Here is a 17038-nt window from a genome sequence, read left to right as displayed (position 1 = left end):
TGGAAATACAACATTCGGGAAACTCAGTTTTGGTAGCAGTAATAGTTAACTTCATTGAACTTATAGCTATTCAGTTGATAAAGGCAAGATTGGTTGTCTTGAGAGAAAGCTAACATCTGCCTCACAAAGTTGCGGAAGGATAAGATATTAAACCATTTAAAGATAACGAAAGAAAGGGGTAAATTCCAATAGACAAAGGTGCTATTTTAGATTATGATGATTCTTTACCTATTTTTATCTTCTTATATTGTTCTAACTCTTAATATTTGACAGACTAACAGTCTAACTACTCTGACTCACCTGATGTATAATCTGTTTCTGCCTGTTGAAATAAGGTAAACAAATGGAGGAATTTCCATTTACATGACACTGGATAAGGAAACATGTCACACCCAAGTACTTTAAAATTACCTGCTTGATTTCATTGGCTGCTCATATGGTGTTTGTTGAATGGCATATTCTTGATACCCTCTTCGTTGAGCTGTGTCTGGTACTGCTGTCTCAGGATTTGTTGCTGATTCAATTTCTGGGGGAGCAGCCTCAACTGGAATAATTTTTGTAGCTCCTAAAATTAAAATAAAACATAATAATGCTTATTAAAATAGTGATATTAAAATGCAATTGTCCTGTGACTATTATGCTATTTTACTTTGGTTTGTTCTACTTCTTTGAATGTAATAGTAGAAAGACAGAGTAAAACTATAGTACTTGCACTGCAGATCTTTGTTGTATTGTAGGTAGACGTAGTGATGCCAGTTAAGGTTGCCCAACACTTCCATTATAAGATCCTGTTTTCAGTTGCTTAGATCTTTGCCAGACTTTAATCATTTGAACTGATATTTTACATGACAGGGTATCTGCCTCAGGCTGAAGTTTTTGGGAGAATTTCAGCCAAAATGATACAGCCATTTCCAAGAATGAGTCTAGAGAAAAATTACTTTTACCAGTATTAAAAGAACAACAACATTTTTTAAAAATAGTTCTAAACTCCTCCTGCTTTGAGACAGAGGCTTGAAATGTGGTGCTGAAGGGGAAAAGTGGGGCTTTTTGTCAGGGATGTGCCTTTTGTTGTCCCTGCAAAAATCTGCCCAAATTTGGCCAAGTTGTAAGCCTTTTCAAAAGATCATATTTTGCACATTCTCAGTACAGACTGAATTTAGCAGCTGAGACATCTGAATATCCCATCCTTGCTGAGCATGCTCCAGCCTCTTACAGATCCAATAGCTGATCAGACCGCATATGCACCACTTCCACAGTGCAGAATGAACCTGCTCTGTGAATGAATCAGGATTGCACAGTAAAGGAGGCTGTTGTCTGTATGATCCTTAACTCATTTGTTGCAGAAGTTGGAAGCTGTGCAGTGAATGAGGCAGGGAATTGGCATGAAGAGAAATCTCTTTACCTCAGCTCCCCATCTGTCAATTGGGACAATACCACCTCCTCACTTCACATGGCATTGGGAAGACAAATAAATGTTTGTTAAGAACTCAGATACAATAGTGATGAGCACCACAGAAAAGCCCATGAGGAATTTAATAATTCTGTCTTTAGCAGGTTTGAATAGTGGGCAGTAAATAAGGCATGGAGACACACAGTGTACAATCAGGGCTGGCTCCAGGGTTTTTGCAAACAAAAAAAGCCACAATCGCGATCTGCGGGAGCTCTACCGCCGCCACTTCAGCCTTCGGCGGCAATTCGGCGGCAGGTCCTTCGCTCCAAGAGGGAGTGAGGGACCCGCTGCCAAATTGCCACTGAAGAGCCAGACGTGCCGTCCCTTCCCCATGGCCACCCCAAGCACCTGCTTGCTGGGCTCATGCCTGGAGCCGACCCTGTGTACAATAAAGAGAAAAGAAAATATTGAAAAGTTGCTCATTCAGTGAGTTCTGTCCATCCTGTGCACTGAATAAGGTAGCGGTCCTATGAAAAAAGTAGCATATGATTATGTAATTAAAGACTGTATCATAATGCATATGCAAAAGAGGGACATATTAAGGTTACCTATACAACCTTAAGACAGGCATGTCCTAACTTTTGAGTGCTTGACTTTGAAAAGTGTGTGTGTGTGTGTGTGTGTGTCTGTGTGTGTGATGTCTTAGACCTAAAACAGCTTAGCTGAAATAAGTTACTTCATGCACAATTGGCTGCATTAAGTCTCAAAGATTTTTTGTTTGCTTATGTCAGCATTTGATCACATTTCAGTTTACAGCATTAGAAACTAAGAAAGATCTAACTGAGAAAGACGACAGTAGCTTGTTTCTTTTTGTGTCAAAAGAAAGAAAACAGCTTAAATGAAATGCGAAGATGTTTGGGAAATAATAGAATAAAGCGGAGAGAACAAAATTAAAAGGTAAAGTCACATAAGACTGTTTAGATAAAGTAAGAAGAATGATTTTTTTGTAAACCTAGACTCCCACTATGTTACGAAAGAGAGAGAGAAAAGAAACAAAATGATGCATAAGAAATATTCCTTTCATCATGAAGGAACAAAATTAAGGTAAGTATCTTCCCACCCATCAAGCAGATGGTTTTAAAGAAATTATCCTTTACAAAAAATAAGCAATACTTTAAAAAAAAGGGACTTAGTTGAAAAATAAATTGTAAAAAGGCCAAGATTAAACTTTAGATACTCTATGAGTGAAGAGAAAAAAGAACAAGGAGTACTTGTGGCACCTTAGAGACTGACTAAAATTTATTTGGGCGTAAGCTATTGGGTTTTAGCAAATGAAAGCTTATGCCCAAATAAATGTGTTAGTCTCTAAGGTGCCACAACTACTCTTCATTCTTTTTGCTGAGACAGACTAACACGCTACCACTCTGAAACCTGTCTATGAGTGAAAGAAAGCTAGTCGGTAGGTAAATAACTGGGGTTGGCCAAAAATTTTCCATCAAAACTGCTTTTTAATGGAGGGAGGGTTTGAGGGTTTTTTTGTTTGGTTTTGGTTTTTTTGCAATGTTTGCTTTCCACAGGAAAATTCTGACTTTTAATTGAAAAAACAAACTTCCAAAAATCAAAAAAATTGATTTCAAAATACCACCACAGCAATTCCTAGGAGTATGAATTCAGGTTCCTTATGCTCATACTTAGAGCCCTGCGTGGATACAAAATTTGGATGTGGACATCTGCAGATATAAAGCAGATATCTGCAGATTTGCAGGGTTTTACCCATATTCTCTTCTATGGGCCAGGTTTCCAAGCAGGACTACATGTTCCATGATGTATTGTGGCCAGGAACTCCTATGATGCACTGAGGTTGCTCATGAAGAGGTGAGATGGTAGTGCACCCTGAGAGAAGTAGTTTAGCCAGGGAGCCCAGAGCACAGAAAAGAAAAACATTTTCTGACCAAGTCTACAACTAATACCTGCAATGCATACCACATTTAGAGAATAGTAGGACTCAAAGGCCCTGATCAGAATAGGGGCCCCATTGTGCCAGGTAGTGTATGTTCCCAGTAGACAAAGTCCTTGGCCAAGGTAGCACGCTATCTGTATCTCGGACTGCCTCTTGATCTCAAGTGCAACGCACTCAGGTCTCAGGCCTTGGAGGAATTATATGATTCTCCCACTCTCAGACCTGGGTTTGAGCTGACATCCCCTGGTACAAACCATGATTATCTCAGCAGGTCTGACTTGGACTCAGACCCTGCAGTTCTGTTGCCTGGGAAGCAGTGACCAATGGTTAATACAGTGGTTAAATAGCCTTCTTAAAGCAAAATACTACTTATTTAGAACCAAAGAGAAAACAGATCTTATTATCCCCAACTGTGACAACTTGGGGAATCAATTATATGCAACCAACTTATGAATTTGAGTTGATTTTCTTAAATTGCTGTTTCATTGAATGCCTCAGTATATGAAGAATCCACCATCTGCTATCAGAGCTGTGCCACACATCTCCCAGACCATTCATTCTTCTTACTTTATCTTGATGGTCGCCCAATTGAAATGGTAACACCTTAGCACAATGGGTTGGTTGAAGCTAGGAGAACCAGTTTTTTCCCCAATTTCTCTGTAGAGGGCTGGGGTTTGAAGCAGTAGAATTTCCCCAGAAGGAGGAACAAAAGGATGAGCCCTTTAAAACATCAGAGGGATAGCCGTGTTAGTCTGGATCTGTAAAAGCAGCAAAGAATCCTGTGGCACTTTATAGACTAACAGATGTTTTGCAGCATGAGCTTTCGTGGGTGAATACCCACTTCTTCGGATGCAAGTGGTGGAAATTTCCAGGGGCAGGTTATATAGGCAAGCAAGAAGCAAGCTAGAGATAATGAGGTTAGTTCAATCAGGGAGGATGAGGCCCTGTTCTAGCAGTTGAGTGAAAACCAAGAGAGGAGAAACTGGTTCTGTAGTTGGCAAGCCATTCACAGTCTTTGTTTAATCCTGAGCTGATGGTGATTTCACTTAGTTTGCTTATTTATAGCTGTCGTGTTGCTTTTCTGCCCCTTCCCCCCACTCCCCGCCCCGCTTTTTTCTAATACAGCCCTCTATTGAGCTAGATCAATAAATTCATATAGAAAAGTCTATAACCAGATATACAAGAACTTCACCACACTGACCAGGTCACATACAGTGTTCATAAAATTATCTCTCAGGGCAGGAGAGATAGCTCAGTGGTTTGAGCATTGGCCTGCTAAACCGAGGGTTGTAAATTCAATCCTTGAGGGGGCCACTTAGGGATCTGGGGCAAAAATCAGTAATTGGTCCTGCTAGTGAAGGCAGGGGGCTGGACTCGATGACCTTTCAAGGTCCCTTCCAGTTCTAGGAGATTGGTATATCTCCAATTATTACTATTACTACTCTTTTAGATTATATAGCAGCTCCATGTTTGTCACAGTCCTAATCCCAAACACCTTACAATCAAAGAAGAAAAGCAGCATATGAAGAAAGTAGAATGACAGACAATCAAACATATTTTATATATGCTTACCATTTAAGAAAAAAATTGGCATTACATAAAAAATTTCAACATTCCTGTCGCTCAGCTGAACTATCATATATTGGCTGATTTCTTGCAGTTACTGAGCAGATGCTGGTTAACTGCACTAATCAGTATAGTATCTTAGTGCCAAACACAGGAAGTTTAATTTTCATTGGAAGCCTAGTACGGCTATATTCTCTGCTTCAACCTCAGAAAGGATTTTAGATTCTTAGATTTTATTTATCCCTTCTCCATCTTGCCAGCCAGTGTCACAAGGTCTTTTGAGAAAAGTCTAACATGAAATAGCAAGTGTGTGGACTGGTCTCTAATAGAGACAAGATTTGAGTTCATCCTGATCTTCTCTGGTAGAGAATTCCACAGGCATCCTTCACCTAAAATGACTCTGCTATGGCTCCGACATGTTTTGTAATTTCAAACATACCGTTGAGGTTGGTCCCTGTTTCCTTTGCCTGGGTGGGTGTGAAGGATTGGTATTGCATGGTCATGTAGCAAACCTCTAAACAAGTGGCTGTAGCCTTTCCTGATTTGGAATTTTTTTGTCTTGTGGCTTCTCAAACCAATTGGAACAGGGATCAAGTAGGGAATAGAGGGTGTGGATTTGTTATCTTTTTACTTTATAGATAGTTCCTGTCGGACATCGTATTCTTGGTTCTAGACAGATTCTGTCTACTGGGATATGCTGTTAGTAATATTGTAATTCCTGACATGGTATATCCCTACTGTAGCCAATTTCTTGTGTACTACATTACCTTTTTGTTTGGCTACCAGTTCTTGTTTTCAATGGTGATGGGGACTTTTGGATAGTCTGTGGTAATCCAATGGGTTGCCAAACATGAAAGCTACCTTCCCTGTTTAGATATCTTACCTGTGACTTGTGAGTCAGTCAGTCCCTTGTGCTGAAGGTGCTTTCTACCATCAGCCTAGCAGGCTGAAACTATGTTGTCAGTTTAAGGTCCAGATTACTAAAATAAAAAAACCAACCCATGGGTGTGGAAGATGGAAACACTAAGCCAACCGGGCCCTGCATTAGTAGTGGCCAGAGGAACTATACATGCCTGTAGCAATGTGGGACTCACCCCTGCGGCACCTCCTGCTGGTCTCTTCCGGGAATTAGCTCATCCAGCCTCTGGAGCGCCCTGCAGGCTGGTGTCCCGCTGCCACTTGGCCCCCGTGTCCCTCCCGGACTCGGTACCTCATTATCAGGGGTGCTGCCCCCTGGCCGTACACCCCTCAGTCTCAGGGTCTTCCCTTCCCAGGGAACCCCCACCCACTATCCCCACCTTGCCTCAGTATAAGGCTACTGCCAGTCATCACCTAGCTTACTCGTCACTGGTAAGGTTGGGTTTGGACCTGCTGCCTTTGCCTACCCCTCGGCTGCCCTCTGCAACCCCCAGTGCCCATTGGCCTTGTGGTAGGCCGCAGCCTGGGGCTTCCCAGGCTGGGGGCTTCCCAGCTCCTCTGCCTTTCCCCAGCCCTGCTCCACTCAGGTACTCTGCTCAGGTCCCTACAGCCAGGTCCCTCCCTCTCAGAAGCTAGAGGGAGTCTCTCTCTGGCTTCTGGCCTCAGCCCTCTTATAAGGCCAGCTATGGCCTGATTGGGGCATGGCCCCAGCTGTGGCTGCTTTCCTCAATCAACCTAGCTTTTCCTTCCCTGCCACAGCCCTCTCCCCGGGCTGTTTTAAGCCTTTTAAGGCAGGAGAAGGTGACCACCCTGCTGCAATGCCACTTCATGCTGGAGGGGAAAATGAAATTAACAGAAAATAGAACACTGAGGATTTGACACTGTATTTACCCAGCGGTGGCCATTAACACATTTGTAAACACTATCAAAGAAAAACACCAGTCAGTCACGTTTAAGAGTAAATGCTTTTAATTGAAAGCATAACTGTGTGTGGTCAGTGCAATTTCTAGAGGAGAGATGTTAATAACAACAAATGCCTACTAGTCAGTTTAATCAGAGGTCAAGGACTGATTAACCTTCCCTCTCACCTCTGGGAGCATGGGGTCCCTCCAACTAACGAATAAGGTCCTTCAGTGCCATGGGAAGAGGCGTTTGCAATGCTGCTGCTCAAGCTATACTTATTCTGCAGGTTAATATAAGCTTTCAAGTTTCTAAGGCTGTCAATCCATTACCTTTCCAGAGCTTTAAATTAATTCTATGAAAGAAAAAACAATCAAACCTTGTCTAGCTCTCCTTGTTGGAAAATTAGTATCCCACTTATCTGTTCTAAAAGGATTTTCAATGATCAGTTTAGCTATAATCTACAGTACACACAATATAAAGCAGGGTCCCTGAACCTGACCTAAGTAGTGCAGAATAAAAGTTTATTGAACAGCTGCTAGTACGACCATTTGGAAAGCATCTTGCATAAGAAAAAGGAGACATGCTGTCTGAGGCCTGGTCCACACTAAAAGGTTAGGTTGACCCAGCTACATCACTCAGGGGTGTGAAAAATCCACATCCCTGAGCAATGTATTAAGCCAACCTAACACTGGTGTAGACAGCGCTTGGTCTATGGAAGAATTCTTCCACTCTCAGAGAGGTGCAATTACTTATGTTGACAGGAGCACCCCCCCCCCACTACTGTAAGTAGTGTGCACGCTGAGGCATTATAGCGATGCAGCTGCAGAGCTGCAGCTGTGCCACTGTAGCGTTTCAAGTGTAGAAAAGCCCCGAGTATGATCACTTTCTCAAAACTACAGATGAAACGCTACTAATTCTTGACAGGTTTCAGAGTAGCAGCCGTGTTAGTCTGTATCCGCAAAAAGAACAGGAGTACTTGTGGCACCTTAAAGACTAACAAATTTATTTTAGCATGAGCTTTCGTGAGCTAGAAGTGAGCTGCAGCTCACGAAAGCTCATGCTAAAATAAATTTGTTAGTCTTTAAGGTGCCACCAGTACTCCTGTTCTTTTTACTAATTCTTGAGTTTCCATTTTTCTAATTGATAGAAAGCTTATGTGGCATCTTCAACAAGAATTTTATAACACTCCATATTAAGGAAAAAGGGGTATCTATACAAAGTTCTCAGCTTAAATGACAGGTGGCTACAGAGTGCTAATGCTTGATGAAAATGCTGCAGTGACAGCACTTAAACAGTCTTGAACTTGACATGATCTAGTTCAGTGTTTCTCAATCTGGGGGTTGCAGCCCTCAGTGGGGTCATGGGACAGGTGTGCGGGGGGTGGGGGTGGCAAGTGCAGGGCTGGCATTAGAGGATGGCAAGTAGGGCAAATGCTTGAGGTTCCATGCTATAGGGGCCCAGTGAATCTACGTTACATGCTTCAGCCCCACTGTCTGAGGCTCAGGCTTTAGACAAGGCTCACAAGTGAAAAATAGGCTCAAGTATGAAATGTAAGAACAATATTTACATTCCAATCAATGTATTGTATAATTATATGGCAAAAAATGAGAAAGTAAGCATTTTTCAGTAATAGTGTGCTGTGATTCAAAATCAGACATAAAAAGACAAAAGTAAGCAAGTAGTTTTTAAGTGAGCTGAAACTTGGGGTACACAAGACAAATCTGACCCCTGAAAGGGTACAGTAGTCTGGAAAGGTTGAGAGCCACTGATCTAGTATAATCAGAGAGAAAAAAATAATTTTCTTTATTCTTCAGCAACAGTCTGCAACAATAAACTAACTTTCTACTAAAGAAAGATCTCCAGGAAATGAAAGGAAAGGTGTTAAAAGCCATCTTTATGATAGTGTACACATAAAAGCATTTATGAGAAAAGAAATGACCTAAGAATTTCCAGAGACATCAAAATAGCTCAAAACAGTAAATGAATGATGAATATTACTCCGGGGGGGGGGGAAGGGGGGATTCTGCTCTGATGCAGGGCGCAGAATTCATATGGCCGGCATTTTAATGTGCCCCTCGCGCAACAAAATCCCAAAAAAAAATACAAAAAAAAATCTGCCAGGGGACATGTGCATCTTCCCCAGCAGCACATCTCTTCCAGCGTGCCTAGAGCAGCCTCAGAGATGGGAGAGGGTAGCTAGGCATGTGTGCTTGCGTGATCATCATCGGCGGGTCTGGACTGAGCATACGTGCATGCCAGTGACTTACTTCTGGGGGGATTCTGCAGGACTGTGTGGCCGCAGCAGAAAATGCCCCTGCACCATGCACGTTTCCTGCTTTTCCCTGCAGAAAACAGCAGGGAAGCTGCGCCGGAGAGGGGAGGGGGCGCACGTGTGCATTTTTTTGGGGGAGGATTGCCCCCCAAGCAGAAGCAAGGCATGGGGGGGCACACAGGGTTACATGCCACTGCCCCCTCCCTCCTGCAAAGGCAGAGCTGCCCAGCTAGGGGGCTGACTCTGCAACTGAACGCTGGGTCATAGTGCCAGTTGTGCTCCCCCTTCTGTGTTCTGGCAGCCTTCCTATTTTCTGTGGAACAGTGAGTGCCTGCAGTGGGACTGGGTAAGGGGGGTGGGGGAAATGAGGGAAGATGGGGTGGGGGGGGAAGAGGCAGTGGGACGGGAATGTGGGAGTGGGGGGTGGCGAAGAAAAGGGGATAGGGGAATCACGGGGGGAAGCGGGATCCCAGCATGCAGCATCCCCTCAACAGCAGCTGGGGATCCCCCTTAAGCAGGCCCATCGAACTCTCACCCTGACAAGCCCTACCTCCCTATACCTGGACCCATCTGACAAGCCCCCCACCCCACTGAGCCCTAATTAGCTGCACCTGGACCCCCACCCCATCAAGCCACAAACCCCCAGCACCCAGATGCCCCCGCCAAGCCCCACACCCAGATGCCCCCGCCAAGCCCCATCTCCCCACATCCAGAACCCCCCCGCTGAACCCAACAACCATTACTCAGATCCCCTGCAGAGTCCCATTGCCCCGGCACCCGGAACCCCCTAAAGAGCCTCTGTGCATCCAGATCTCCCACTGAGCTGCTCACACCCAGACTGCCCCACAGCGAAACCTCTCACCCCACATCTGGATCCTGCCACATTAAGCCCCTCCACACTTGGATCCTGCTGGGCTGAGCCTGCCTACCCACACCTGGTGCACCTGGGTGTTTCTGGGGCAGGCCCAGCTCTTGTACTGTCAGGTCAGGTGCAGGCTCACTGCTGAGTCCCTGTATTGGGGAGAGTGGGGCTTTGGGGTGATCTCCCACCTCAATGCAGCCAGTGGCCTGTGCTCCCCACTGCCATGCTGGAGCCACATTTATTTATTGACAAATAAAATTTGCAGAATTTTAAAATATTGTGCGCATATTTTTTTGGCACATAATTCCCTCAAGAGTAAAATATAGCAGGAAAGACTATGAATGTAATGCACTGTAAGAAAAATAAAGTAAAACAATTCCTGTGAATGTAACAGATGTAATACCTTTCTAATACCCGCCAAAACTCCCAAATGCTGACAGTCAGAGGCCCACCACCCGGTGCTGACAGTGATTTCTAAGTTAAAGCCTCACTCATGATCTCGGGATAGAACTCTCAAATGTTTGAGACACATTTGAGAGTTTTATCATGAGATCATGAGTGAGGTTTAATCATGAGTGCGGATCATGAGCAAGGATAATAATCCATAATTGCCTCCAATGGCATTGATTTTATTTTTATTACATATATTAGAGCTGGGAACTTCTATGCAAAATGATAATTCTCATTCATGTAAATGATGCCTTCAAATCTATATGAAGAATAATATATTACCATAACTCCTTTCAATTTATTGAGCTCTTTCTATCTACGGGATATTATACACAAACATCTCCAGTAAGTTGAAGCAAGTTATGTTAAAATTTTATGGATCATTCAAAGGATCATTTATGTGTATAACAAACATTTGCCTAAAATTTACTTTAAAAAAAAAAAAGAAACCACCACCACCCCCTCTCCTCCCAAAATTCTCACAAACAATCACTTCACTATAGAAGCTGGGTCATGAAGAAAAATGACAAATATGTTGATACTTGCAATAAAATCTCAATTTCAGCAACACTACTTTCCCTTCCTAGTCTTTCTTATCCCTAGATTCTCTCTCTCCCATATATCCTATACTCTCATACACCCCGAAGCATGTACACAGCGCCACATATGCACACAATCCTAATATTCATATCTAGGGCCCTACCAAATTCACAGCCATGAAAAATGTGTCACGGACCGTGAAATCTTGTCTCCTGCCATGAAATCTGGTCTTCTGTGTGCTTTTACCCAATACTATATAGATTTCATGGGGGAGACCAGGGTTTCTCAAATAGGGGGGCCTGATCCAAAAATGGAGTTGCAAGTTTATTTTAAGGGGGTTGCAGTATTGCCACCCTTACTTCTGCACTGCCTTCAGAGCTGGGCAGCCAGAGAGCGGCGGCTGCTGACTGAGGGTCCACCTCTGCTGGCAGTAGTGCAGAAGAAGCTCTCCAGCTGCCCAGCTCTGAAGGTGGCACCGCCACCAGCAGCAGTGTAGAAGTAAGGGTACCAATACCATACCATGCCATGCCACCCTTACTTCTGTGATGCTGCCTTCAGAGCTGGGTGGCCAGAGTTTGGTGGCTGCTGATTGATGGCCCAGCTCTGCACACAGCAGCACTGAAGAAAGGGTGGCAATACCATACCATGCCATCCTTCTGCCAGCTGCCCAGCTCTGATGGTAGCACTGTCACCAGCAGCAGTGCAGAAGTCAGGGTGGCGACCATTCCCCCCCCCCCAACTCCTTGTTGGGTCAGGACCCTTACAATTACACCATGACATTTCAGATTTAAATATCTGAAATCATGAAATTTAAGATTTTTAAAATCCTATGACCGTGAAATAGACCAAAATGGACTGTGAATTTGGAAGGGCACTATTCATATCCTTGCCCACACTTGCACAGCTGTACAAATTTCTAACCAGTGGTCCATTCCCACTGTCATTGCAATGGCTAGAGGATGGGCATTTCATGAAGATGTTACCTTATCCCCACACATGTGAGGACAGAAAGATGTTGGCTATCACACTGCCCTTACAGACTAGCCTTGTAACCCACTGAAAAGGGCCCAAACAGACAAATGCCTAGGCTTGGTTTTACGGAGTCAATAATTAACATTTGTAAAGAAGTCTGAAATCCTGTGATGAAAAGATTACTATAGAAGTGCAAAGTACTTTGCACACAGCCATAAAATACTCAATTAAATATCAATTCAAGTACCTGATTTACAGAAACATACTTGTTCTTGCGCTCCTAATTTGTACACTCAAATACTGCATGTGTACACTATCTGTATGCATAAATGTCCAATTAGATACCTAACTAATCATTTGTGCTTGCAAATACCTGATTTGCACTCACATTTAAGGTAGCTGTACACATAAATCAGGTTATTGAAGGAAAAAAGAATGATTTTCTACTCTTCTATTGATTTATCATTCATATCTTCAGTTCCTTCTTTAATATCCTTTACATACTTTTATTACTCTATATAAACTCAGTTATTTTTCCTAAGTCCCCAAACTCCCTTTCATACCTTTACATCAGACCTTTAAAGAAAGCTGAAGACAGCTTTGAATGTTATGTAACTGCCAGATGAGGAGAGAGCCTTTATAAGGAGATGACCAAAGGATGCTAAATATTGCTGATTTTCAGATCACAAATATTCTGAACATTTATTAATCTTATTCCAATTACTTTATTAATATTTTGTGAGCATTAAGTAATACCCATGAACTAAAAACAATCTGATTATATAGTGAATAATTATGGTTACCTGGAATAGCTTCATGTGCTGTCAAAACCACGCTTATAATAGGATTTTTAGCTCCTGAAATCTGGTCGCTTTCCTTTGCGGATAGAGTTTTCTCAGTTTTCTGAATCCGTGGCCTCTTCGGAGTTTTTTCTCGCTCATCTTCCTTCCTGTCAAGGTCAACGTCAGAATCATTACCTAAAGAGCAAACATCAAAAAGAACATAACTATATACAAGTGAAATGTTGTTATATATTTACACCCTGGAATGAATGGGGAGATACTTAATGTAACTATATGTATTAGGTAGATTTTAAAATAAAAGGTGGGATTTTCAAAAGCACGTGAGTGATTTAGGAGCATAAGTCCCTCTTAGAATCATGTGTATTCTTAAATCACACAGGCACTTTTGAAAATCCCACCAAAAGGTTTGTGAAACTTGATGACTTTGTGAGCTAGCAAACAGGGGACCGCAAACAGGGGTGTTTGAGAGAGGGTAAAGGAGATCCCGCTGCTGAACGAACAAGGGACAAGTACTAACCTTGGGGTGAGTGACTTTGTTTGACTGTGTGTTTTTCTTTTTCTTTCAGGTTATTTAAGTTACTGGGTCAACTGGGATTGTGTGTTTGAGGACTGTTTGAGCCTTTGTTCCCTTGATCAACCTCCATCAGCCTTGTGATCACCCTCCCGCTGTGTGATTAAACGGGGGGGGGGGGGTGGGGTAGGGCTGACCTAGGAGGGAAGGCCTTAAAAGCAAGAGGTTTCAGTGTGGTAGCCGTGTTAATCTCTATTAGCAAAACAATGAGGAGCACTTGTGGCACCTTAGAAACTAACAAATTTATTTGGGCATAAGCTTTTGTGAGCTAAAACCCAGTTCATCAGATGCATGGAGTGGGAAAAAAAACAGTAGGCAGGTATATATACACAGTACATGAAAAGATGGGAGTTGCCTTACCAAGTGGGGGGAGGTCAGTGCTAATGAGACAATTCAATTAAAGTGGAGTTGGCTATTCTCAACAATAGAATGCCAAGGGAGGAAAAATCACTTTTGTAGTGGTAATGAGGCCAAAGTAAACAGGGTGGCCCATTTCAAACAATTGACAAGAAGGTGTGATAACAGTAGGGGGAAATTAGTATGGGAAATTAGTTTTTGTAGTGACCCATCCACTCCCAGTCTCTACGCAAAAGAATAAACGGACACAAATCAGACCTCAAGAATTATAACATTCAAAAACCAGCCGGAGAACACTTCAGTCTCCCTGGACACTCAATAACAGACTTAAAAGTGGCAATTCTTCAACCAAAAAAACTTCAAAAACAGATTCCAACGAGAAACTGCAGAACTGGAATTACTTTGAAAACTGGCCACCACCAAATTAGGCCTGAATAAAGACTGGTAGTCAATTGTTTGAAATGGGCCACCCTGTTTACTTTGGCCTCATTACCACTACAAAAGTGATTTTTTCCTCCCTTGGTATTCTACTGTTGAGAATAGTCCATTTCCACTTTAATTGAATTGTCTCATTAGCACTGACCTCCCCCCACTTGGTAAGGCAACTCCCATCTTTTCATGTACTGTGTATATATACCTGCCTACTGTTTTTTTTCCCACTCCATGCATCTGATGAACTGGGCTTTAGCTCACAAAAGCTTATGCCCAAATAAATTTGTTAGTTTCTAAGGTGCCACAAGTACTCCTCGTTGTTAAAAGCCAGAGGCTAAGCAACCAAGAGGAGCTAGTGAACAGGGGACTGCAAATAGGAGAGTTTGAGGGAGGGAGTTTGTAAGAGGGAGACATAATAGAATTGCTATGGTTAGGAAGGGCTGCATGACCAGTGCCAATGCTGCTTCTGTCTCCTCCACCTGCGCCTGCATCCAGACAGAGAACCTAACCATGGATGCCTCTACCTGCATTTCCCACTCTCAGAAAGCCAGGCTGCATTTCCCACTCTCAGAAAGCCAGGCTGGGGGGACCATCCAGTGTGAGAGGTGCCTGGTGGTGGAATCTCTCAGGAAGCAGGTGGGAGAGCTACAGGAGGAGGTGGCAAGGCTGAGGAGCATCTGTGCACATGAGGAATTCATTGACAGTATTCATATGAAGACTTCCAAGGCTGAGGACACTATCCAGCTAGAGAGGACAACTATCATGCCACCGGGAGAGGAGGATATGGCTCTCGTACAGAGAGGACACTGGCTGCTGTTTACTTCTGACAGCAGGCAGTGCTCCACCCCTACTCCCAACCCATCTACCATGGTGATGGAGAACCGTTAGGCTGCCCTGGCAACTAGTGATGAGGAATCACCTCCAAAGGTGAAGAGGAGAAGCCATGTATCCCCAAGGCTGGAAGGATCACAGCCACCAATCCCAGGAGGAAACGTAGGGTCGTGGTGGTTGGAGACTCTCTTCTGAGCGGGACGGAGGCACCCATCTGTCACCCTGATATTGCATCCTGGGAGGTATGTTGCCTGCCAGTGACCTGTATCCGAGACGTTACGGAGAGATTGTTGAGGATCATCCAGCCCTCTGAATACTATCCCATGCTACTCATCCATGTGGGCACTAATGATACTGCGAGGTATGACCTTCAGCAGATCAGAAGTGACTACAGGGCTCTGGGAGTAAGGGTGAGGGAGTTGGGAGCGCAGGTGGTGTTCTCTTCAGTCCTTTCAGTCAAGGGTAGAGGCCTCGGCAGAGACAGATGCATCCTGGAGGAGAATGACTGGCTGTGAGGATGGTGTCGCCAGGAGGGCTTCTGCTTCCTTGACCATGGGATGCTGTTCCAGGAAGAAGGACTGCTAAACAGAGATGGAGACCACCTATCGAGGAAGGGGAAGAGCATATTTGGCTACAGATTGGCTAACCTAGCAAGGAGGGCTTTAAACTAGGTTCAACAGAGGCACGTGACCAAAGCCCACAGGTAAGTAAAAAACATGGAGACCTAGGAGAAGGGTCGGAATCTGGGGGGAGCATGGACTGTTTTAGCAGAAATAATGGAAAGACAACACAGAACTGGGGAGGCGGGGGGGGGGAGGAGAGAGAATCAAATCAGTATTTTAGATGTCTGTAAACTAATGCGCAAAGTATGGGGAATAAGCAGGAAGAACTCAAAATGCTAGTAAATAAATACAACTATGACATAGTTGGCATCACGGAGACTTGGTGGGATAATACGCATGACTGGAATATTTGTATAGAAGGGTACATCTTGCTCAGGAAGGACAGGCAGGAAAAAAAGGGAGGAGGTGTTACCTTTTATATTAAAGATGTATACACTTGGACTGAGGTTGAGATAGACTTGTTGAAAGTCTCTGGGTTGGGATAAAATGGGTAAAAAACAAGGGTGGTGTCATGGTAGGGGGTCTACTACAGACCACCAAACCAGGAAGAAGAAGTTAGTTAAACAACTAACAAAATCACCCAATGGGGGATTTTAACTACTCAGTCATCTACCCAGACATCTGTTGGGAATAACACAGCAGGGCATAGAGTATGCAACAAGTTCTTGGAATGTACTGGAGACAATTTTTTATTTCAGAAAGTGAAGAAAGTTACTAGGGGAGAGGCTGTTCCAGATTTGATTTGACAAATAGGGAGGGAGGAACTGATTGAGAATTTGAAAGTGGAAGGCAACTTGGGAGAAAGTGATCATGAAATGGTAGAGTTCACGTTTCTAAGGAATGGCAGGAGGGAGAACAGTGCAGAAAAGACAATGGATTTCAAGAAGGCAGACTTTAGCAAACTCAGGGAGTTGGTAGGTAAAATCCCATGGGAGCAAGTCTAAGGGGAAAAACCAGTTGAAGCCAATTGGCACTTTTTCAAAGAGAGATTATTTTCAAAGAGAGAGCAAACTATCCCACTGCATAGGAAAGATGGGAAGTATGGCTAGAGATGACCCTGGCTTAACCAGATCTTCAATGATCTAAAACTCAAAAAATAAAAAAAATAAAAGAGTCCTACAAACAGTGGAAACTTGGTCAAATTACATAGGATGAATATAAACAAATAACACGAGTATGTAGGAACAAAATTAGAAAGGCCAAGGCACAAAACGAGATCAAACTAGCTAGGTACATAAAGGGTAACAAGAAAACATTCTATAAATACATTAGAAGCAAAAGGAAGACCAAGGACAGAGTAGGCCCGTTACTCAATGAGGGAGAAAAGACAATAACAGAAAATGTGGAAATGGGAGAGGTGCTTAATGAATTCTTTGTTTCAGTTTTCACCAAGAAGGTTGGTGACAATCGGACATCTAACATAGTGAATGCCAGTGAAAATGAGGTAGGATCAGAGTCTAAAATAGGGCAAGAACAAGTAAAAAATTACTTAGACAAGTTAGATGTCTTCAAATCACCAGGGCCTGATGAAATGCATCCTAGAATACTCTAGGAGCTGAGGAGATAACTGAGCCATTAGCAATTATCT

General features: G+C 43.3%; 1 protein-coding gene across 2 annotated transcripts in view; it reads right to left on the bottom strand.

The window, feature by feature from the left end:
- The window catches only part of ZFAT (zinc finger and AT-hook domain containing), a 159218-nt gene that overhangs the window by 92836 nt on the left and 49344 nt on the right, over positions 1 to 17038 (bottom strand). For both annotated transcript variants that reach the window (XM_045005851.1, XM_045005853.1), the window contains exons 4-5: positions 12637 to 12810; positions 412 to 565 (exon numbers count right to left, since the gene is read on the bottom strand). In XM_045005851.1, the coding sequence (XP_044861786.1) occupies positions 412 to 565; positions 12637 to 12810 (328 nt within the window). The remainder of the gene's footprint in view (positions 1 to 411; positions 566 to 12636; positions 12811 to 17038) is intronic.

Source organism: Mauremys mutica, chromosome 2, assembly GCF_020497125.1.
Source record: "Mauremys mutica isolate MM-2020 ecotype Southern chromosome 2, ASM2049712v1, whole genome shotgun sequence".
NCBI lineage: Eukaryota > Metazoa > Chordata > Testudines > Geoemydidae > Mauremys > Mauremys mutica.
Note: the sequence above shows the minus strand (reverse complement) of the source record. Positions and strands in the feature narration are given on the sequence as shown.